Here is a 24369-nt window from a genome sequence, read left to right as displayed (position 1 = left end):
TTTACCTAATATGGCCATGGGGGCCAAGAGCCCTCAGCCCCAGTTCAAGCAGAGAGCTGGCTGTTGGGAAAGGAATGCAAATGTCAGATTGATGGCTGGATGTCACCTTGTAGGAGTAGGAGCTCCTATACAGGCTGAATTTGCATACAAACCACCCTAGGTAATGCCCACATGTGAAAGAATGGAAATCCAATTAATGAAAGGGGCAGGCCGGGATAGTCATGCTGGGGACTAGATGGTGCTGGACTCGCTTCAGCCACTAAATTGGGTGGGTTCTGTCTGACTTGCTGCAGCTTCTAATGAACATTGTGAGAAACTCACAGTGTGCAGTGAAATCAGAGGAAGCTATTTCAGTACAGGAGTGGAGCTGTGCAAAAACTGAAGGGAAGGCGGAGTTTAGGTGCTAATAAACCTGCTGATGGCTTAAACAGAAGATAATAGATGTGTGTTCTGTACAAGATGTGGTCATAACTGCCAGAGGTCCCAATTTTGGTGCACTTATTCTGCTCTGTTTTTGGGTTCCGATGGGGTGGTGCTTAAAAGTGGGAGTAGCCTGTCCCAAATATGGTAATTTTGAAGGCTGGTCTTAAGATTTTGTAGGAGGGGCATATAAAAAAAAAAGTCTTTGGTTCAGGGCCAGATCTTTCCTATGGTTTTAGGCCTCACAATGTACGATCCATTACTGAACTTGCTTCTGCTATAATTTCCTTCAACTGCAGAGAATGAGGCCGGCCCTTCAGGCAGTAAATACATGAATGATGAATAGGCCGAGACATTGAGAGAAAGAACGTGAATTCATAATACTGTTATGATTTCCACTTTTTTTTTTTCTCTCAATGTCCCGGCCTATTCTTGATTACACTGTATGTTAACGGAGGTCATTGACTTGTAATGCTTTCTGTTCTCTCCCCATTGATGAGTGCTTTTCACAAATAGTGCTGTGGGTTATTTCTGATTTTTAGCTGAAAGGAACAGTAATAGGGGTTATGGTTATGTCATGAAAACCTCCTAGATGTTTCATGCTTACAAATTGTAACACGTTTAATTTGAAGTCGTAATTGAAATGAACAAAGGCGGCTAACTTGTTACCCTTTTCAGGCTCTGTGAACTGCAGAAAAATGGATTGGACATGACAGCGCTGAAGGCCCATCATTGAATACATGTGGTTTTTAGCTAGATGTGTCCTTTTATTAACACTTTCCATACCAGGCAGGGAATGATGCAGCATAAATATTGGGATCACCCAACAACCAATGTGGGGGGGATGAGCTTATGGATTAGAGGACCATTCTGCAGACCAGTTTTGGTCAGAACAATTAGGGATACAATTAAAATGACACTAAACTCAGGGGTTAAATTCCCCCCATGGTCCCTGTGTGTGTTGTAGAGTAGCCATTGCTCCAAGCTCACCCCAGTGATGGACTACAATCTCAATACAAATTAATAAACTAAGCGTGAGATTGTAGTCCATCACTGGAGTGAGCTTTACAACACACACAGCGACCATGGGGAACAAAAGTAGCCACCCTCCAGAAGGAAGGACAGTGTCAGCACCAATTCATAGATGATTTGAGGATCTGCAGCCGAGTGATACACAAGTAAGATACATTTTTGTTAATAGTTAAGGTACTTGAATGTATTTTTAAGAGTGTAGTGTCACTTTAAGGTTAACGTAAGCCAGTATGAGAAGTTAAGTACTGAAGTTGAACACAACGGTAGGTAGCAAATGCTATAAGGTGCCATATCATCCTTCATAAGAGAGAACACCATAACTGCTGGCAAAGCCCCTACTGACTTTTCTATGCAAATACTTAATCTTCATCTGTTCTAGAACCTGGTGGTTTGGGATGGGTGAGTGTCTTGTCTCCCCATACTCTGAAGTTTAAATGTTTGCAGAGGCTTTAATGGCACAGACAGGGAATTCTCTCTTAGGAGCTATGATTAGACCACTTATGATACCTTTTACTCGGTGTCCACGTTCAGTTGTTTACCCCGTTACTGGTTCACTTTTAAGAATTAAAATGTATGTCAAGGCACAAAAAAAATTAGGTAGAGGGGGAATGATTTGAACCCAGGTTTTTTCTCTTATGTGGGACTCCATTAAAGAGATTACCCTTCACTTGCTGACACGGTAACACCAGACAGGAAGTGAGAGAAAATCTGCAGCAGGGACATCAGTACATCAGTACATCAGTAGAAAGCTGAAGCGTGTTCTAGCCTTCCCTTACTCTATATGAGTAAAAATTATTTCTCTGTTTTTGGAGATTCTTTTCTTACTTACTGTCTTATGAAACTGTGGTCACCATGATGGGAAGTAAGGGTAAATCACTTCTAAAAGGGCTCCATATAGCAGTAAAAAACATAACAAGAGTTCTAATCCTTCCCCACTACACCAAAAAAAAGTTTGAACTTACATTTTTGGGCTCAATAACAACAGGGCTGGTGTGAATGCTCCCTTAAGTTCAGGGGTTAGGCTGAGGTTGTGGATCCACTCGACTACTTTCTGTAACTCCCTCCTTTGTTGGCCTACCACTAAACTGGCTATCCCCCCAATCAGGCTATCATGAATGCTGCTGCCGCACTCATCCACATAACCAACCGTTCAGTGTCTGCCGCCCCTCTCTGACAATCCCTCCGCTGGATGCCACTTGCCCAACGAATGAAATTCAAAATCCTAACAATAACATACCAAGCCATCTACAACTCTGCCCCCAACTACATCACCCACCTCATCTCAAAATATCACCCAAGCCATCCTCTCCGCACCTCTCAAGACCTCCTGCTCTCCAGCTATCTCATCACCTCCTCTCATGCTCACCTCCAGAACGTCTCCAATCCTCTGGAACTCTACCCCAATCTGTCCGCTTATCTCATACTCAGTCCACCTTTAGGCAATCTTTGTAAACTCATCTCTTCAGGGAAGTCTATCCCACCTTGACATAATAACTGTCCTTTTACTTCTTCCATTAGCTCATCCCATACAATTATTACCTCTTGTATCACTTGTCCCTCCTACTAGATTGTAAGCTTTTAAGAGCAAGGCCCTCCTACCTCCTGCATTGAAATTGTATTGCAACTGTACAATCTCTCTCCATTTTGTAAAGCGCTGTGCAAACTGTTGACGCTATATAAATCCTGTATTGTTATAATCATAAGAGATCAGTCACTTTGTGTAATGGATTGAAGATTGTTTTAGTTGTGATACATAGGTGTAAGTGTGTAGGTAAGACTTTGGAGTTGATTTACTAAAGGCATATAGGCTGTTCAATTTTCAGGGGACTTTTCCCTTAGCACAATGAATAAAGTGAAGCTCTGCTGACTTCCATCATCCAATAAGGTGCAAGCAAAAATAATTGTCTTGCCAGTGATTGGGTATTTTTTGCAAGCTGAAATTTCACCACATTCACTAAGCTAGGGCAAAGTTATTATTTTGCAAAGTTAACAGCCTATGGGCTTTAATTGGATTGTAAGCTAGTAAGCAGTTTTACACTGGGCCACGCAAATGTAAAGATGAGAATGGAAGAATTTAAGAAAAGTGAAAGTGCTATAGAGAAGGATGGTGGGGGCGGTTGAGAAGAGAGAAAGAGGTGTAGCGCAGTGGTCCAGCATTGGGTTTACAGTCCAATATGACCTAAATGGTGGTCTCAGGCGGTGGTATTCATCTTGGGGTTCAAGGCTCAATTGAGTGAGAGTTTCGATTCATGCGTTTTGAAGACATCTGAGTTTTCCGCACTTGGTTTTCAAAGACGCAGGCTCCATGGGCTATCATTCAGATCCTGTTGATTACTTCACTTGGACTTTTGCCAGATCAAAGACAAGGTCGTGAAGCCAGGATGAGAAGGTCAACTCGAAAGCCTGCAACTTTAAATGTCAGTGCTGGCAGCTTCTATAATTGAGCACCCCCGGGGTTCACTTTAAATACACAATATCCACGTGTGATTGGAGTGTGTTTATCATTTTATTTTCATTGTTGATCTCTCCTTGTTTACTTCGCCCCTTGTCCGTCCTTTGTAGAAGCTGTAGGTTTTCATTTCATGGCTGACTGCTGCGACACTTCCATGGCCCGCGTTGTTTCCGCCTGACTGCTTTAACTTTACAAGGTCTCACTTCTCCCGGCATTAAACCTTCCACACCGCCTAATAAATATTTCCACTTACTGTGAAGCCTGAGTGTTACATAGTCATGTAGTTTACAGTATGTACACATGAATCACCATTAACTCTACACAATAAAATGCTGATCGGGTAGAAGCAGTGTTCCCAGGTTACTGTGATGGATGAGCTTTTCTGCACCTTGTCTATAGATTACTTGGAAGATGTAAATCCCTCTAGTCTAACCGCAATGTGTATTAGATTTCTTAAAAAATATATATGTTGCATAAGCCATTTACCATCAGATTTGCATATCAATAGAAAAGGCTGTCAATTTATTTTCTATATTTATTCATGAGCCATAAATATTGTGGTTGCTGTTTTATTTCCTGGAATAAAGTTGCAAGGTGGGCGTTCTGACACTGACCATAAGGGTTGCAGGGCCTGAAAGTACCTGTGGGCTAGTTTGAGCATCTGAGGGCTGCTTGGCCCCAAAAAGCAGTATAGGATAACTAACGCAAGAATAAAAATGTAGTCTATTGCACCAGTACTTAGATGTGCTGACTATGTTCGTTTTCTTTGGTGAGCTAAGGAAAATTCCTGTTGATCGTTCCAGAAATGTAGTGTCATTGTCACCTCCTGTAAGCTGAATTAGTGGTATAGAACAATGTTATCTTCCCTTCTGTAAAACCCTAATCTCATCAGCACCCATGTAATAGAGATGAAGAAATGTAGACATATTTGAAATCCAGCCTGGGTGACAACAATTGCTTTCCCCATTCATACAGTAGAGTTAGTGTAGCCACCCAGGGAGAGTAAGTGTGTTATTTGCATAATCTCCAGGTGAAACTAAAGGGAAAGAAGCCTGAAAAAAGAAAACGAATGCAGCCACCACATCTAAGGACTGGTAACCTGCAGTATATTTCATTTTTGTTTTTTTATTTAGATACCTTGGCCAAATTCTTTGTAACTATTAAATAATCCAGGCCTGGTCCCCAATGCATTTTGGTCTTTCCAAAATGTGCAAATGGTCACAAATAAATACGGCTCGACGTAGGGTTAGGTTCCCAGTCCAACACTTTGTTATATGACAATTATTGGCTCCTGGATCTGCCATGTGAACATGATAAAAATATTCCACAATAAGATGTTCTTTTTGCATAGCTCAAGCAGATTTTTTTAAATTTTTGTTGTTTCGGATAGGGTGGGGAAGAGATTTTGTCTGTGAACCCACAGGGGAGATTTTCCCTCACTTTCTCTCCCTGTGGCACCTGTACAATAAATGAGGAGTGTGGTTGTCACTAGGCTGTCCTTGCAGTGTAGCCACATTTAATACTTGTGATTCTTGACCCTCATAAGAATATAGGCCCTCAGCAAAGCTTTGCTATCTAGCAGAGCTTCTGGGTTGAATTGCACTCGGTGTCATCCAACCCACTTCTGTGAGCTCAAGCCATCATGGGATTTTGTCATCTGGCCAGCTTGGGCTCACAGTACTCCTGGAAGTGCAGTGCTCACACACTATTACACTAGTTCCACTCTGTCCAGGAGTAAGGACTTCTGAAAGAGAAGAACAACCCCAGCGTGTAACAACTACAGCTAGTGAGTCTCACTAAGCCTTAAGAAGACTTCCCAAGCATGGAGCCTCTCCTAAAGATAGCTTAATCAGGAAGTGTGTTTACTAAGCCAAGTCACAATTTAGAATGTAGCCTGTGAGTCCTTTTTGGACTCCAAAAAATCAGTACAGACAGCACTTCAGGCTGGGTCCAAACTTTTCCGTGCGTGTTTTCATGTGTTTTCAAGATGCAGTGAAACCAGCACATTCCATACAGCATCAGACCATACACGGCGGGTGTTATGGTGAAATGATGGGTGGCACCATCACGGAAGACATCAAAGATTACATATCATCATCATTAGCACATCATATGAAAGTTAAAGGTAGAACATTTATTCGTCACCGTTAAAAAGGGAAGTTTCAAGGCCATTGGGGGCTTCCTGAGGAAGAGGCCCCTACTACCTGAGGAAGAGGCACCCAGCAGCCTCAAAAGATTATTTTCTATGAATGACAAATAAATGTCCTACCTCTACCTTTCAGTATGGTGCGCTAATGCTGATATATAATGTTTCATGTGCAGTATGGACAAGCATTTTCATGTGCTGCCATTGTTATCAGTAGGCCCTATAAGTGTGTTGATGAATCAAGAAACAGATCACGCATTTCAACGAATTGGACAGGTGTGAACTAGCACCCTCATTACAATATGAGTAGTGTAACCATGTTACTGGTACAACTGAGTTCTGATCAATCTCTGTGAGCCTATTAGAATGCACCACAGTTTAAGTGCAGAGGGTAACACCAAGGAGATACCTATGTTCAAGGGCCCCCCCCCCCCAAGGAGCTGGGAAATTGTGCATCCATACAGTGATTGCCTTTGTGCACTCCCCTTCCTTGAAGCCATACCATCTATAGTTGGAGTAAAATGATGATCACTCATGAATAAAACTAATAAGAGGTGATAAAACAATGGTGGCAATGACAGTCAAGGTACTGCAGTAAGAAAAATGGACAAGTTTCATATATACAACTCCTCATGCTTTGATCAGGTTTTAAGAAAAATGTAATGCCCGTCTCCAGGAAAAGACAAAACTGCAATGCACTGCAAGGGGTAAAAGCTCATTTAGGCCTAGGGTATTGGGAAAAGCAGTTTTACTTATCCACTTCCCCTGCAGTCGGCAATCGCTTTGCCTCCCCTACTCTCCGGCTTGTGGACTGTACCTTGGTGTCCTCACGTACAAAGCAGGGCTGTGGGCCCTGCAATGTACTTGATGACGTCATCAGTCCTCCAACCACCAGTGCATAAGAGAGAAGACTCTGCAGGTGTTGGTCTTGGAGCCTTCAGGGAGCCTGCAAGAGCAGGGATCAGGTAAGTAAAAGTCTTTTTTTCCATGTACCCCAGGTCCAAGAAAGCATTTAGCCCTTGCAGTGGTTCATCTTTAAACACTGCAACATATACAATTGTAGAAAATACCAACTTCACAATGCGCATATGTTCTTCTCTTTCCCAGACCCCGAAAGTTTAATGCAGGCTTTGGAAGATCTGGATTACCTGGCAGCCCTCGACAACGATGGCAATCTCTCTGAATTTGGAATAATTATGTCTGAATTTCCACTGGATCCGCAGCTGTCAAAATCTATTTTAGCTGCCTGTGAGTTTGACTGCGTGGATGAGATGCTCACACTGGCTGCCATAGTTACAGGTATTGTACAAGTAAAACAATAGGAACTTCTACCGTGTATGCAAAACAGCGGACGTTTCCACCACAAGCGTGGGGAGAGACTGGGGGCATGATCCCCAGGCCCCAGCGTCTGTATCTGGAATGGGAGTGTGCAAACACGGCCTCTAAAAGCATGTTTGTATGCCAATTAAAGGTACTGCAAGACAATTGTGGTTTCTGATGGAATAGATGACACCAATATAGCAATTTTATAACGCTGTAAAATAAAAAAAAACTTGGTACATGAAATCTGGCAGAGCAGATCATGAATGAGATTGCTTTCTCCTGCAGCTATTTGGAGCTGTAAATATTGCAGAGTATGTAAAAAAAAAAAAAATAATAAAATAATAAAACCGATGACACATCTTGATTAAAGATTACAGCGGCAGAATATGGAGAATAACTGCAATAAGCACTGCTGGATTTGTGACTAGGAATAAGTACGGCCTTGTTGACATAGACATTAAAAGGATGCACTCAGCACCCCTAAACCTTGGGGCGTAAAAAGATAGTCAAAGCAGCACATCAGCACTTGGCGAAGCATAAGCTGAGTTTTGTGCTGCTTTGATTGTCTCCTGGAACACCTGGCCCAACTCAGACACTGCAGGTCCATTGATTTTCATTGCTGCCCCACGTTGGGCGCAATGAAACACATGCAAAATTCGACAGCACTCAGCCCCGCTACCCAGCGAGGGGGCCCAGTAAACGGTCTTCTAATTAATAATAACGGAGTGTTAAAGGATGCCTGTTGTCTTACAACATATGCTGAGTTTTGTGCTGCTTTGATAGTCTCCTGGAACGCCTGGCCCGACTCTTCAGGTCCATTGATTCTCATTGCTGCCCCACGTTGGACGCAATAAAATAACAAAATTCAACAGCACTCGTTTGACCCGGCAAGGAGGGCCTAGTAAACTGACTTCTGAATTAAAATAATGGGGTGTTAAAGCAGGTCTATTGTCCTACTATAATTTATGGGAGTATCCCCCTGTTGTGCACCTCCATAGCTAGCTATAGCTTGAGCAGCTTGCTGGTTGAACAAAGAGCGTATGAAAGCAGGACAGAAGTCATACAAGCATTGGATGTGTGCCTAGATCTAGTTGAAAGTATGTCTATAGCAGGGGTATGCAACCTTGGCCCTCCAGCTGTACTGAAGCTGCCAATCCCATCATGCCTTTGCCTCTGGCTCCTGGTCTAGCATAAGGAATGAGACTCCAAGGCAGGTCGTATAATACCCAGCAGTAATGATCTATCACAGGGGTAGACAACCTTGGCACTGCAACTTTGTCTACCTATCAGAGTCTTGCAATGCTTCATGGGACTTGTAGTTTCACAACAGCTGGAGTGCCGAGGTTGTCTACCTGATCTATAGGCAAAACTTTAATAAAAACAGTACAGATACAGTAAGTAGAGGAGGAAATCCCTATTGCTTTTTTTTGTTTTTTTTTGTTCCATGTCCTGTCGGGAATATATATATTTAATCTGTCAGTAAACATGTGCAGAATGACGGTGGTGACAAAGAAAGACAAACACAACATATTGCACATTCAACATAACAGTCAAAATGTGCCACCCATCCACCTTCATGTTAAAGATATGCATTCAGAACGATTGCTTCACCTCTGTCCATTGACACTTGTATAGTCACATAATGGCAGCCGCAGGACGTTTGGCTTTTATTCCTGTGCACGTACAGTAGCATTTATGGATGGTGGTGGCTGGATGTAATGTGACTGAATGAAGGGTAAAGGTCAGGTTCTTAGATGTGCTCACAGTGCAGCTTTTGTTGCTAGCCAGATGTAGAAGGTGATATCTTTCTAGAGAAAAGAGAAGTGGGTATGTTGCGCTTGGTAAGTGAATCTATTTGGTTTTACTGTGAATAGTGAAAATAGTCACAGTATGGTTCCGTGGTGATTAGTCCAATGTGAAAAAATTATTCTGCAAATATGTGAAATGAATATAAAGTGAAGGATAAGGTGAGTGATGTCTGTGAAATAATAAAAAGTGTGATGGCCTTTTAATAAAAATCCTAGTGAGTGATTGGTTCTTGTGTGTATCTCTTAAAATCTACAACTCCAAGGTTCCGTCTAAACGAAATAGTGAAAGCTAGTTGTATTCGGCCATAAGGGAAAGTGGGAATGTGCAAAAATATGAGCAAAAATATAATATATAAACAAAAATATAAGCTCAAATATAAGCAAAAATATAATATAAACTCCCAATAAGTGCAAGTGTTCAATGTAGCACACAGTAGGCAATTAGATCGTTATTTATGATATCTTTCTAAACCTCTGTATTAATAATTCTGCAGTTGTCTGCCTGTTTGGGGTTATTAGAGCAAGTGGGGGCAGACCGTTATAGCTTTGATGTACAGTGGCGTTTTGTGCCGTGGACTAGTGCCACCAAGTGATGGCAACCAACAACTGCACTAGCACCTTCTGATCACAGATTAGAGAGCAAACTATACCGGGAATTTGTCATGACAAAGAGAGTGCTCACAGCAGTTCACTAATTGGATCAAGTGACATGCGTCCACCCAGATCTGCCAATATTTGGATCGATGATGCAATGTCATACTAAATGCATTCTAGTTGTCCCTATGTTATATTATCTGTGATGTCCATTACAGTCAGCTTCTGCTGTGGCGCTCTTAAATTTTGATTGCGTGTCACAAGTGACATATTTGCTTTAGGGCTTGTGTTGATGGGCAAATGCGGCTTGTTTTTAGGTGCATACCAGCTGGATTTGAGATCAGTTGGAGAAGCTTCATTAAAGATCATTTAGGATGTATTCACACCACTTCTGCTGTGCTTAGCGCGCTGAATGCATTTGAGGTGACGTAATTTGTGTTTCTTGATGCATTGCAGTGACTTCCATTTTTGGGGCTGCAGCAGGAGCCAAAAGGATTTTCATTTTATTTTCTTTAAACCAGAAGTCCAATTGAATTTAGCAAAATCGAATGGGCCCCCTCCCCCAATCTGGCCCCGTCTCCCCCCCACCTATCTGGCCCCATTTCTTTTAGCAAATGCTCCTTCCCCTCCGCCAGTACAGGTGTACTATCCATATCCCGTACTGCCGTGTAGCACAGCCCTGCACTATGGATTTAGAACTTCACTTGCATATGTCGAGCACTCATTGGTCAGCACAGTCACCTAACCGTGCTGACCAACGAGAAGCGTTTCATGCTAAGAAGCGCTTCCAATTAGTCAGCATGGTCAGGTGACTGCACTGACCAATGAGTGCCCGATATTTCGGAGCAAAATTAAAAATCCATAGCTGTAACAGTGGAGGGGAAGGAGCATTTGCTGAAAGGTAGTTATAGCGGGTTGTGGGTGGGGGGTAGTGGGGGCATGGGCAGATGGTGGATATGGGCCAGATATGTGCCACATGCTAATGGGACACATTCTAATGTGTTGTGCACATTGCACGAGGTTTACATGTAGCATGTTCCATTTTCACCCAGGGTATTTTGGCTAGATTTAAATAGACTTTAGTTGACATGCATTGATATGTATTTTTTTTTCTCCTGCAGGAGGCAAAATGCTTTATCTTTCTTTCCTTAACGCCCATATCCGGGCAAACAAAAAATACCTGCTTATACTCTTGCAGTGTTAAGTGCTGTTTTTTTGTCTAGGAACTGGAGTAAGCTGATTCGCTTACATGATTCCCACTCCCTCAGAGCTGTCAGACCATTCCCTGAAGCCTCTAATTCCCTGGGCTGTGGTGGTCTAAGGTTCGATGAACAATGGTTCCGTAGACCTGCATTAGCTGAGAGGACGCAGAGGGACGTTCACCCAGCCACAGCAGAGGAGGAGAAGAAGAGAACGCTAACTGGCAGAGGAGCAGAGATCTGGCCAATAAATCTGCATGACTCCAGCCCCTGGACAAAAACAAGCCCTTAAGGGTTCTTTTTTTTTGGTTGCCTGATGTGCTTTAACATGAGCTGCAGCACCATGTGACAAGTTGTAATGCATTGATGCATGCTGCATTTAAATGCAGTATGTTTCTTTTTCACCCAGCACACAAACACACCTGTAAACTGGGCCTTTTGGGAATAATGGATTTCAGCTTGTTGCTGCCTTGGTTGATTAACGCAGCCCAATGCACGTGGTGTGAATGGGCCCTCAGAGTTTGACAGATGTGTTTGACCCTGAAGTTGACCTGCTTCTGACTTTGCATTCTAATTGATTTGTATGGGGAAAGGAGTAGTTCTGACTGTAACGCAAGCCTGTCTACACTTGAAGCCAAGCTTTTAGCTATAATGTTCGTATATACTCAGCAATGCATATTAGCGAGTCATGGTAGACTTACCTGGCAGTGCAATCTTCTTCAGCACTATGATGTCAGTGCTCCCCTCCCTCACCACGCTTCCATCTTTGTCCCGGTCTTCTTCCAGGATCAGAGTTTTCGGTCACTTGATTGGCCAGGGCCAGATGAGGAAACTCCCACGTATGCGCACGTGAGTTAAGGTGCCCATACACCTTGCGATTATCGGACGAAACTTTTCGTCCAATGATCGAATAGTCGTACGATTTTCGTACGGCAGCCCCATCCTGCCCCGATGATCGCAAGATTAATTTAGCCGTAATTAACGAAAAGCACCTGGACGAAATGCGGTAATTGATTTGCCGTATTTTCGTTAGCGCACGCGCAGTGTAGATCGTACAACTTTTGACGGATGGAAACGCCTGCAACCTTACGAAAATCGTACGATCGAGCAAAGTTTTCAAACATGCTTGACCGTCAAAAGTCATACGATTGTACAGTATGTCGGTCGGACACTGCAATGCACACATACAATTATGTGTATGGGCACCTTAAGTCTCCGCAAGAATCCTGCCAAGCCTGTGCAGTGAAAAAAGAACAAAAAAGTACTGACAGGCAGCATCCATCTGTCAAGACACTTTTATAAATAACACTTAACTTCCACTTTAAAGTGTACTCATAATGAATAAAAAAAATGGAAAAATAATAGAACAATTTTACATTGGGCGCCTCTGTTACTGTTCGTTGTCCAATGCTCAAACTCGGCCAGTACATGAGTAAGCCAACCTGTGCCAGCTAGCCTTGCTAATTGCATGACATGGTTTGATTGGTGGAGGAGCAATCCAGATGCTGTAAACTATAAAGTGGCCTAAATATTGGTGTTTCCATTCTATTTCCCAGCATGCTTTGCACCCGGGTCTGAATTTTCAGACTATTATTTATGTTAACATTTATGCAACATATAATTTATTATGGCCTGTGTTCTTTAAATTGGCAGCACCCAGCTGTTTCCTGGAGTCGCATGTCACTAATGATGACGCAAAGCTAAGCAGTAGAATGAAGTTCTTACACCCTGCTGGAGATCACTTCACTCTGATCAACATCTACAGAGAGTATAACCAGATAAGGAAGAACCATTTCAGACCAGGTAAGTGGCTACATTCTTCTTTGTGTGTTCCCAGTGCTGGACACTAAAACATTATGGGGGGAATTTATCAAAATCTGGAGCAGCTGTGCATGGCACCCAATCCACTTATCTATTCTGTTTGTTCAGTTAAGATTTTAAAATGAAAGAGAGAAGCTGATTGGTTGCCATGCACAGCTGCTCCATTTTTTGTCTGTCCAGTTTTGATAAATTCCATTCTATGTGTAATCTGATGATCTCTTAAAGCTGAACTCCAAGCTCCAAAAAGCTAAATACACGTAAGGAAGCTCTTTGACCTGCCAGAGGATTTCTATTTCTGTCCATCAAGTCTTGAGATTTATTCAGCTCTGCCGCACCACACAACTCTGTTTGGCAGGGAAGGGGACCTGATATTTCTCTGCTGTGGTACAGTAACCTTTACAGGTCTTTTTTCCACCCACTAGCTGGGATTGGACAGTGAAAGGAGAAGCAGCAGACTGATGAGTTCATCGCTCTGCGCCCTCAACATATCTGCAAGTCCCTTGTGCTGCTTTTCCCTGAGTCTGAGTTTTGCTATATAGGGGATCGAAATAAACTGATACCAGGTCAATTTCAAGTTCCTTCACTGCTTGTGTTTAAAAAAGATGCATTGAGTGATACATTAATGAATACAGGGCAACATTAATTTGTGTATGTTATCTGCCTAGAGTTCCGCTTTAAAGCTTACCCAGAGCTGGCCAGCTAAAACACATGCTGGTTATTCGTATGTCTAAGGGAAGCTCAGTAATGAGATGTAATAAGCAGGTTTTTAGGCAGCTGGGAAAATCCACAAAGGACAGCCAATTCAAGTGCATTTAGCTGGCACCCCTATTACCAAGAATGGTACCCAACATTAGCTTGACAGTGAAAACCCAATGATGAAAAACAATGACTGTGGATCCCACATGCATGCAGTACTGGCCCTACAAATCCCTTGTAAGCTACCAACAGTTCTCTTCCATTCAGGGTCGGATTTATTCTCTCTGCCCCAAGGCCAGGTTCCTTAATGCGCCCCCCTACCCGCCAACTTCCCCTCCCCCCAACAGAGAATGGCAACCAGATGGTGAGGTGGCGTCAGGGTTGATTTTTTTTTTTACTTTTTATCAATTATTTTATTTTTTTTCTCTTTATTGAACCTGTCACTTCCAATACAGGAGTTCTAGCACAGCACTGTGCTGGCTCTCCTGTGACCGCTGATATGGGAAGGCTGCGTGTGCAGTGTTCCTGCCTCAGTGTTAACACAGAGCAGAAGAAGAACAGAAGCTCTCCGTTCTGCTCCCCGCTCTCAACAATCCTGAACTACCTTGTCGTGGTCCCGGGTCCCCCAGAAGAGCGGGGGACCACAAAAACCACGGGAGGGAGGGAGGCGGCCAGCGGGGAGAGTCAGAGGTGGGGGTGGACCATGGGGGGCGTATGAGCAAGATTCCGTGTACAAAACGAGCTGCAGCTTCCCCGCTCTACATTTAGTGCTGCTTGCCCGAAGCAGGGGTAAATGTAGAAAAAAAACTACCCGCCCTAAGCCCAGAACTGCATGTCCTGGGCATCGGGTGATTAGAATTCCACACCCCTGCCGTCCCTCTACTCTCTGTCGCCCCGAGGCCGGGCCTCAGTGGCCTTGTGGGAAATTGGGCCATGCTTCTAGTGCTTGGCCTCACAACTATGGGGCACACCACATAAGAAATATGACATTCCCAAAGAAACTGCTCAAAGTTCTTGTAGTCCTTGTAATTGCTTGTTACATAACGTACTGTAAACGAATAAACTCTCTATAGGCATTTGGAGTGTTCCCAAATCCAAAGTGCTGACTACCTAGCTGAAGCTACTATTTGCACAGTAAAGCACTGTAAGTTTTCTGGGTCCCTGGGGCACTCTAAATGTTAACTGAAGGTACGTGCAGGTTCTTCTGGGTGTCTTCATCAACAATCCTATTACAGTTTGCATTATTTGAATTCAGTAGATTCACTGTCAGCAGAGAAGTTAGGGACCATGAATTGCTGCTGCAAGAGAGAGAGCCAGTCTTACTTCCACCTCCGCAAGAGCCTCAAGTGCATCTCCAACCTTGCCTTATCTGGATACAAATTAAAAGTCCAAAAATTGCTCCACACTGTCCTCTGCCTTTTAATTTACACAATAAACCTTTGGTCTAGCAGAGGGCATACAGACATCAAGATAAGGAACCGTAGATAGAGGGAGGTGGTAAGCTCTTGCTGGCTATAAGTAATAAATATGACCTATACAAGTGCAATATTTTATATTTACCTGATTAAAAACAGTGTATACAAATGGCAGCTTTATCACATATGACCCTTTCTCTCACACAGACATAATTGAGAGGTGGTGTCAGGATCACCTGTTGGACTATACCGCACTGGAGATGGCATGTGTCATACGAGGAGAACTGTTGGACATAATGAAGAGACTGGAACTGCCAGTTTCAGAACCGGCTTTTGGCACTGATGAGAATGTCTTGAACATAAAGAAATCCCTTCTGTCCGGATATTTTATGCAGGTAGGTAACCTAACTCGGGGGTAATTCAGCAGTGCCACAAGACCTTTTTTAAAATGTATACACTATATGCCCAAAGGTTTGTTGACACCTAACCTTCAGGCCTTTATTAGTTTGATGGATTTCACTTTACAAAACCATGGACATTAACTTGAAATTAGCTGCCCATTGCACTCTTCTGGGAAGACCTACGAAAGTTTAGAGTGTGCCCATTCAGCCACAATGCCGTATGGAAAGTCCTGTATTGATGTTAGAAGAGAGGGCCTGGTTTACAGTCAGCACTCTAAATCTTCCCAAAGGTGTTCCTTAGGGTCAAGGTCAGGGCCCTGCAGGCCACTTGACTACCTCCACTGTGTAGGAAGCACAGATCCTTGGAATGAATGAAGCAGAATTAGGAATATCCTTGCACTGCAGGTCCTCAGGTACAGCTTCCTCTCCATCAGAGAGAACAGTGAGCAGGATAGAGGTGACATTACTAATCTCACTTGAAATCCTGTGAAACTAACAGTCACAGGCACAGTGCCTTAGATGATATCATGCTGCAGATATACAGCTATACGTCTACAGAAGAGGAGTGCCCATGCACAAGAAATGCACTATTATTTTTCAGGTGGAATTTAAGGCAAAAGGAACACTTTTGGGGGGTACTGCTTAGGCACAATTGGCATTTCCAGATGTTCCCGCATAAGATAGCAAATTTTCATTTTTTGGGTTCAGGTCCACTTTAAGTAAATGGTAATACAGTAAACTCTCTGTTATCTGGTATTCAACTAACCAGAACTCTCGTCTAACCAGAGAAAAAAATCCCCTTGTACTCACTGTTCTGCTGATCTCCAGCATGTATTATCCTGGAAAGTGTCCACATTTTGTCTTAATTTGCTTTTGATTACTGCATTTCAATTTTTATGGTAGGGTATGGGACATGGCATTAGTTAGACCTATTTTTAATAGTAACTCTCAAACAACCAGAAACTACATTTATCTGGAAACTCCCCACCCCCATGTATGCTGTATAACGAGGAGATTTCTGTAACATGGTGAAGTAACTCCCACCAATCTGATTTTACCACTCAGCACTTCAGATGAAAGAAGATTGTTTGCTTTGGCTGCAGTGTTTTGCCTTTTACAAGAATAAAGGTGAACTTTGCTATCAAGAAACTTTTTTCTTTTCTAGCTTCTAATGAGAGCAGGCCAGGTCACAAAATATAATGCACAAACATTTTTTTCTCACATTTCTTTGAAGTTGGGATTGCTTCTAATACGTGTATCATCTGATCATTGAAACCGTTCCTTGAGAATAACTTTTTTTTTTTTCTTTTTTCACGCCCTGCTTTATGTACACAGGAAGCCATTCAGTGTCTGTGCACCTTGGACCCTCTTTTTTTTTTTCCTTACCACAATCTTTATTGAGTAAAGATAACATTGGAATACAGGTCGGGTTACAATGTTAAATGCTGTGGGATCAATATATTCAGACGTAGTATAGGCCTAAACCTAGATGTATAAACAGATTAGTGATGTGTAATAAGATTGTTCCCCCTTAGATTAGAATGTAGTCTTTAGCTTAGATGGGAAGAATGGGCAAATAGAATCTCCATAAGAAAGGAGAAAACCCCCCGTATAGTAGAAGAGTATTTCTCAGGACACCTAAATTGTATAGCATGCTATCATAGAAGCCATTTGAGGTGGCCTGAGATTGATAAATCTGTAAATATAGACAACAGGGATGGACTCTAATTTTTTTATGGAAATGGTCCATAACAGTCCCCCCGAAAATCCCCCCTCCCGCCAAAACTTCTGAAACTACACTGGGGTTGTAATATGTTACCAGTTTAGATGTAAATATATTAATTTAATCAATCAATTAGAGTAGGACTCCAGTGAATGTGGAAACTGTAAGAAGCTCTCTAAGTCTCTTACTGCTGTGCTGTGAGTGTCTATTATGGAGAATTCCCTACACTTTCTATTGTGTCTCAGGGACAGCAAGTAAATGAACATGTCCTCAAAGTAAAGGGATCTCCCACCTTTAGCTCTTATCACTGGAAAGGTTTTTTTAATTGGAAGATTCCTCCAACCTCCCTACTTTCCCTCCTAGGCACAGAGGTTGCAAGGTCAGTGAGTGTGGGTCTCCTTAAACGAGGATGCCAACATCTGACAGATGTCCTAACACTCCTCCAAGCAGTGGTGTAGTGGTTCTAATCCTGGCCAGGTCCCTAACTGCAAGGAGTTTGTATGTTCTCCCTGTGCTTGTGTGGGTTTCCTCCCACATCCCAATGACATGCTGGAAGGTAAATTGGCCCTGTATGTATGCATGTGAGATAGGGTCCTTTTTATTGTAAGCTTATTGAGGCAGGGACTGATGTGACTGTGCAGTATGTAAAGTGCTGCGTAAATTGTCGGCGCTATGTAAACACCTGTAATAAATAAATCTATCCAAAACCAAAGAAAACATTTTGACTGGCGTTCACTTTAAGATGGAAATTGGCATGAGATAATCAGGATTAATCCTCATGTCTATGTATATCGGGGAAGAGCACACATACTGTATACCCCAGGTCAACTGATCTTGATGGAAATAGGGATCATCCATAGTAGATAATTTCTGGTCAGTCATCGTTGTGTTCTTCTTGGAATAAGTTTCTGCCAGAGGTATAAACACGCACACTTTGGGTGATCTGCATGTTTGTGAGAACTTCTAATATAGAGATCTTAGGGCAGTTCAATCATGGCCACTTGATTGACTGCCCTCTAATGCCTATGGTTACGATGTGTTGGAAATGTTGTAATATTGCACAGCCTGTCAGACGTATGTATTATCGGTATGATGTGAACCTGTCTTGCAGATCGCTCGAGATGTCGATGGTTTGGGAAATTACATCATGCTAATACACAAACAAGTGGGCCAGTTACATTCCGATTCGGGGTATTGCCTCAATCACATTATCCCGGAATGGGTCCTCTTCCATGAATTCAGCGTAGCAGACAGGAGCTGTATCAGGGTTGCCACGGAAATTTCCCCAGAACTGTAAGTAGTGAAAACAAAACCCGTTTGATATTTCCAAAGACCTGATTTTAAAGCCCTACTCTTTTAGATTTTGATACATTGGGGGTGGCTTACAGCCCTGCCATGTTGTTGCTGCCTGTGTGTCTGTCAGGGAGACATCCCTACACTTCTTGTTCTAGTAACACTCTCTCAGGGTGTTGCTGCGAACAGAAAGTGAAGGGAAATCTTTGTAATTCTTTCCACTCTACTAAAATAATGTTTATCTTTTACTGTTTGACAGGAAGTGAGGGGAATCTCTCTAGTAGGCACACAGCTTATTCCAGTATTCTCTAAAACAGCCCATACACATAAATTTTTTCTCATTCAGCCCAAACCAACCCCCCACTCTCCCCACTCTGGTCTATTGAAAAAACAACTGTCAAATGTGGAGGCCCCAATGGGGGACACATTGTCTAAATTTTGGACTTGGATGAAATTCGATCAGATTAACCCTTCCCTATAGACACATGTGAGCAGCTGCTGAAAATACTGTAGGGCTGCTTCAGTGCTTCTGAATCTCAGCCCCGAAACTTTTTCTTTTTATTTTGGGTCAGGGATGCAAATCATTTAAGACAAATCACCAGCATGACAGTCAGGCAAATGGCACTTTTGGAATGTGAGGTCAGCACTGGTATTCTTTATGATTCTCCTATTATAGGTGCATTTCTCTGAAGATGTAAATGCATTCGTCAAATTACCATTTATCCTTTCACCTTCAACTTGCAGCAATTAGAGATTTAGGGGGACGGAAGATGTGACCTGTACATGTATTCCTGGAGCGTAATCATTTCTTTAGCCAATCAGGGCCCCGTGCTGGGGGTGTACGAGCATGCATTGTTTATCCCCGAGATTGGCAGAGCTGTATTCTACATTAGTAAAACTCTGTAGTACTGATTCCTCCCGTACACACAACTGTGATTAGAGAGAAGAAAAAAAAAAAAAAAGGATCTGTGTGTGGCCAGAGAGAACAAAAAGCTGCGAGCTTCCCATCTGCCCCCACGGTGGAGAGAGATGTCACTTGCTGCAGTGGCTGGCTGGATAATCTGTGTTTTATTGAGATCACAAAAAGCAGAGACCGTTTCATTCCCCTGTACCTTTGCCTGTAAATCCTAGTTTAAACAACAGGGGGAAGCCAAATGTTATTACTTTAAGGAACGGGACTATATGTTGGATGAACTGTAATTCTAGAAGAGCCGTCCTTGGGGGTTCCCTGATAACGGCCTCCATTCTGCGGCTCAGCTCGGCACTAATTTATATTTCCTGCGTAAACACATGAATGACAAGCTGATGACATTTAGAAGCGCAAATACATTACCGAAATCAATTCAGGTTCCAAAATCCAATTTACTGTGGACTCAGTTAGCAAGACATATCTGCGATGCCCACAGCAACAGGTCTTTGTACTGCCTTGTAATGTAATCCTGACCCTGTGCTATGGCAGTGCATTTCATCACAAAGGCCCATGTCATACTGGCAGTTCATCGGCAAGGTACAGCTGCCGCTCACAGGAGTCGCTGCTTTGCTGGCCAAAATGCTGCAGAAATCAAGTCATTAGTGATGTCTGTCTGGTTTGTCCAGCAAGTAAGCGGCAACCTAGGGCAGGCAGGGGTAGTAGACAAACGTTGTCTCTCCAGCTGTGACGGAAGTCCCATTAGGCATTGCAAGATTCTGACCACCAAGACATGACTCCCAGAGGCAGCGCATGATGGGATTTGTGGTTTCACCACAGCTAGAGCACTGAAGTTTGGTGTCCCCTGCCCTAGGAGAAGGCAAGGGGACTATCTTGCTGGCATGTTGTCGCAAAGGCCAGATTTACTAGTAGGGCCTTCATTGTTAAAGCCTTTGCTTTGAATACCTATGAACAATAAAGCCCATCTCCAAACAGGACTATAAAGCTGACCATACACTGTACATTCTGTCTGTCCAATCTTTAGAGATTTACCAAAACTATGTAATGAGGAAAGACAACCAATCCATTCAATTTGTATTTAGACAGGCCCTGGCATTGCTTAATTGTTGGTAGATAAGAGAGAAGGCGCAGTCAAATTGTATAGCTTACCAGTACTGTACATTGGTCCAACCCCTGTAATCTATATTTGTGCTGCAGTGACATCTATCATTGGAGTTACGGTTTCAGTAAAACACCATACTGGTGGAAGGGGAAATCACATTGGGTGTTTTATATAGTTGCCATGAATAAATGGGATAACTGTTGTCTAATGGGTCTCTAAATATACCCCCTCACTCTTAGATTTAAAGCCACAAGGGTGGGTAACCTCACCACTGCAGCTGTGGTTAAATTACACATCCTATCATGCCTCTGGGAGTAATGTGTGTTGCTGTCAGAGTCTTGAAATGCCTTATTGAATTTGTAGCTTAACCATAGCTGGAGGGGGCAAGGTTGCCTACCCCTGCTTTAGCATGATGTGTCAGGTTTTTTTTGGATGCTGGAAAGATACTGCCAACATTTTAGGCCCCACTAGAATGGAGGTCTGTGGCCATTTCAGTACAATGACTGCACTCCTGGTCCAGCATGAGATTCCAAAGCCAGTCATAGAATACCCAGCAGTAATGATCCATCACAGGGGGGAGAGGGAACCTTAGCACTTCAGCCTTGTTTAATGTACAAATCCCATCATGCCTTTGGAAGCCATGCCTATGGCTGTCAGTCTTGCAATGCCTCATTGGATTTGTAGTTTCACCACAGCTGGAGTGCCAAGGTTGCCTACCCCCTAACCATATTAATGGAGAAAAAGGGTCTATATTATTGTATATACTTGTGCATGATCGTTATTGCTAGCATAGTGTAACACATCCTCCCCATTAGATCGGGCATTTCTAATGCGCCAGTCACATTGGCCTATCGATAGCTGGAGACAAACAGGCCACACCATGTGCAGGAAGTTGCTTGAGCCATAAACGCATGTAAAGCAAAATTCATGAAACTTGTTTATCTCCTTTTTTTTAGGTTCATGCAGATGGTGCCCCCATATTACTATAGCAATCTGCCCCCCAGTGAAAGCAAAGAGATCCTGGAAAAGGCAATGGAGTGTATGACCAATATCGGTACACCGGAAGACCCGCCAGAAGACCAGGGGACAGCCGCGGAGGAAGAACCATCCAGCACAGCCGAGCAGAGATGTCTCATACAATAAACTCGCCTGCTAACAAAACGACAAATCGAAGTGCAATATGCGTTCCCAGCACAAAGGACTTTTAATGAACTGTGAAGTTGACAACAGACAGATGTTACACATTCAGGATTTCATAGACTTTTGTGTATTATTCTTGCAGAATTTCATCTTGGTAAAATAATAAAAATATAAATCCTGTTTATAGCTCTTGGTCGTTGCAGCTTTTTTTCCTCGAATGGTTTCCCCTTCTAAAGCAGCTGGAAGGAAAGTCCGTAAAACGTGAACTCCGCGCCAGTGCATAAGAAAGGAGTCGCTGGATCATCCGGGAAAATGCGGAACTTTCTTCACACGGATAGATATTCTTTGAACTTTGCAATGATGGAGTTCATTCTGGCAGCCGGGACCAACATGACTGTTCTGAGAGGCTTCATAGGAACGTCATCGAAAGACCACTTTCCTACAAGCTGAGAGTCGCACTCTTCCTGCACAGAGTAGTTGAATTTCAGGACTGCTTTCTGCAAAGACACAAAATCAGAGATTATCAACTTCTGTTTACTTGAAACTATATTATTATTATTATAGAGGAGTTATATAGCGACAACAGTTTGCGCAGCACTTTACAATATAAGGAAGACATGACAAGATGGTAAGGAGGGCCGTGCCCCTGAGGGCTTACAATCTAAAAGGGAGAGACAAGTGATACATGAGGAGGTAGCTGTGTGGGGATGAATTGTTTGAGAACGTGATGGTTGATATATAGAAAAAAGATCCTTGAATGTGTTACAACCAATCAGATTCAAGCTATTGCTTGTCTGACACGGGTCAGAAAATGGACAGAAACAGACATTTTAGTAATACAATTTTGTATACATTTTTCTTTCAGTAACAAAGCTTAAAGGATCAATTCACACTTGCGTGCATGTTTTCATGCATGAGCGCACTTTAAATGGGCCCTTTAAAGCAAAACAAACAATCTAGGAAGCATAAAGCACATTTAAACTCCTGTGTTAAAATAACCCAAACACAAAGTAACACGTACACAGGGGAAGTGCAGCCTAAAGAGACCCTGTCCCCAAAAAGCACAGAAAACTAATTTTTACTTGGTCTTTTTTCCTTTCTACAAATGACATTTAATATAATGTTTCCACTTGAAATGTTCATCTGAACTTGCTGAATAAGACCTGCATGGTAAAGTCTTTTGTTTGGAGTTCAATGGCTCCAGTTATTCTTCTCTCGTGCATGTGACAACCTGTTTGGGAATCTTGGAAATATTCTGGGGAACGTAGACAAATAAGACCACCACAAAGGATCTAAAGTCCAATATATTCCATGATACATATGCAATATAACATGCCAAAGCATTTTGGGGTCACAGGCTCTACCCCCTTCATCAGGCCTTCACATACTGTACAATATGGAAGGAAAGGACTCTATGAATGTTTTCTGAAAAAACAAATCTTTTTATCACTGTTAGTAAAATAACCTCAGCAGCTCATTTGGATACTTGTAATAAATCAGTGGTTTATCCAGGGTATGGCACATTGCACTTTGTGGGTCAGCAACAGTCTGCCGACTCACCTGGCTCTTAGCAACCAGGGATGCTCTGGCAGGCATCACACCCAGCTCTTGACAACCTGGCAAACAGTGACGTCACTGGTTGCAAGGAGCTAGGCGGAATGCCAATCAGAGCGTCCAAGGTTGCTAAGAGCTGGGCATTGAGATGTGTATGGCCCTTACACATCTTCCCACCCAGCACTTAGAAACCTGGGATGCTCTGGCCGGCGTCCCACCAAGCTCCTGTGATGTCACTGGTTGCCAGGAGCATAATTTTTTCTATATACACCTCTATGCTTATGCTGAAATAAATACCTTCAGACTCGATCCACTGGTGTGGCGCTTTTCTTCTTCTATTTTTCCTGGATTCAGGAAATGACTCAGTTCAGGTATGGCCAACTCTCTGGTTGGACTTATGGCTCCCAAACAGTAAGATGGCAGCACTGTTCCTTCTATCAGGTTATTCATTCTATTTTCAAACCTGCACTGGAAATCTGACCGCTGGAATGTGCTAGTCTTCTCTTTTTTCCCCATCATACTGATGAATGAGACCTGCCGAGTTTAGGCGTGGATGAGTTCCTGGCTGGATTTGTCGCTCCCCAGCAGCAAAATGGCTGCACAATGGCCCACATCGGATTTAGCCGGATCTCCCACTGTTTAACGTGATCTCCTACTAGTAACCTCATTATTGAGACACGCGGCTATCCCCGAGCTCCATATGCATCTACTCCCTCGCCTTCACATCCGGGGAAAGCACAGAATCATTTGAATACACATCTTTAATTAAATTTAATTGAGCGTGGATTAGATATGAGGCTCATTTTACACCTAGATCCGGCTGTATAACATTTTATGACCACATTAAAATGTAGTTTAACAGCAAGGAAGTTTATCTGTGGCCAGCTCTTAAAAATGGGTTTACCATAGCCAAATGATCACATTACTTCGGGGGAAAGGAAAAAAAGTGACAGGCCGGAAATTTCCACATGGGTGGAAATATCAATGTTTAATCTTTGGAAACAAAGTTATATTTATCCAGAATTGTGGTAAGAACAAAACTTTGTAAATCGGAATGTAGTGGCCCTTTAAAATATCTGGATCTGAACCTGATAAAAATGTAATCTAATACAGCATACCAGCCCTTAGATGTGGCGAGTGCATTGCTTTTCATTTTTCAGACTTTTTTTTCTTAATTTTTTACCTGAATATACCACATTTCCCACACCTGGGCTCACTCCTCCACTCTATCTATGGGAGTAGCCATGGTTGTCCGCCTAGGGCACGACTACAAACACATATCCCTCTCTCCATTTCCATTACATGGGGGGGGGGGGGTTCGG

General features: G+C 42.8%; 2 protein-coding genes across 3 annotated transcripts in view; one reads left to right on the top strand and one right to left on the bottom strand.

Annotated features, from left to right (window-relative positions):
* DHX32 (DEAH-box helicase 32 (putative)) overlaps nt 1-21505 on the top strand; it is a 66713-nt gene extending 45208 nt beyond the window's left edge. Inside the window, exons 7-11 of one of the 2 annotated variants that reach the window (XM_018562106.1) lie at nt 7158-7349; nt 12628-12777; nt 15114-15301; nt 18142-18323; nt 21310-21505. In XM_018562106.1, coding sequence (XP_018417608.1) covers nt 7158-7349; nt 12628-12777; nt 15114-15301; nt 18142-18323; nt 21310-21496 — 899 coding nt within the window. In that variant the 3' untranslated portion in view covers nt 21497-21505. Of the gene's footprint in view, nt 1-7157; nt 7350-12627; nt 12802-15113; nt 15302-18141; nt 18324-21309 lie in introns of both variants that reach the window. The other variant, XM_018562030.1, reaches the window with a different exon arrangement.
* Nucleotides 21506-21537: 32 nt separating this feature from the next.
* The window catches only part of BCCIP (BRCA2 and CDKN1A interacting protein), a 21654-nt gene continuing 18822 nt past the window's right edge, over nt 21538-24369 (bottom strand). The window contains exon 7 of the mRNA XM_018562220.1: nt 21538-21990. Within this exon, the coding sequence (XP_018417722.1) occupies nt 21820-21990 (171 nt within the window). The 3' untranslated portion in view covers nt 21538-21819. The remainder of the gene's footprint in view (nt 21991-24369) is intronic.

This window comes from Nanorana parkeri, unplaced genomic scaffold, assembly GCF_000935625.1.
Source record: "Nanorana parkeri isolate BGI_ZX_2015 unplaced genomic scaffold, ASM93562v1 scaffold2, whole genome shotgun sequence".
In the NCBI taxonomy this organism is placed as follows: Eukaryota; Metazoa; Chordata; class Amphibia; order Anura; family Dicroglossidae; genus Nanorana; species Nanorana parkeri.
The sequence above is the reverse complement of the archived record's forward strand: the minus strand, read 5'-3'. Positions and strand labels throughout refer to the sequence as shown.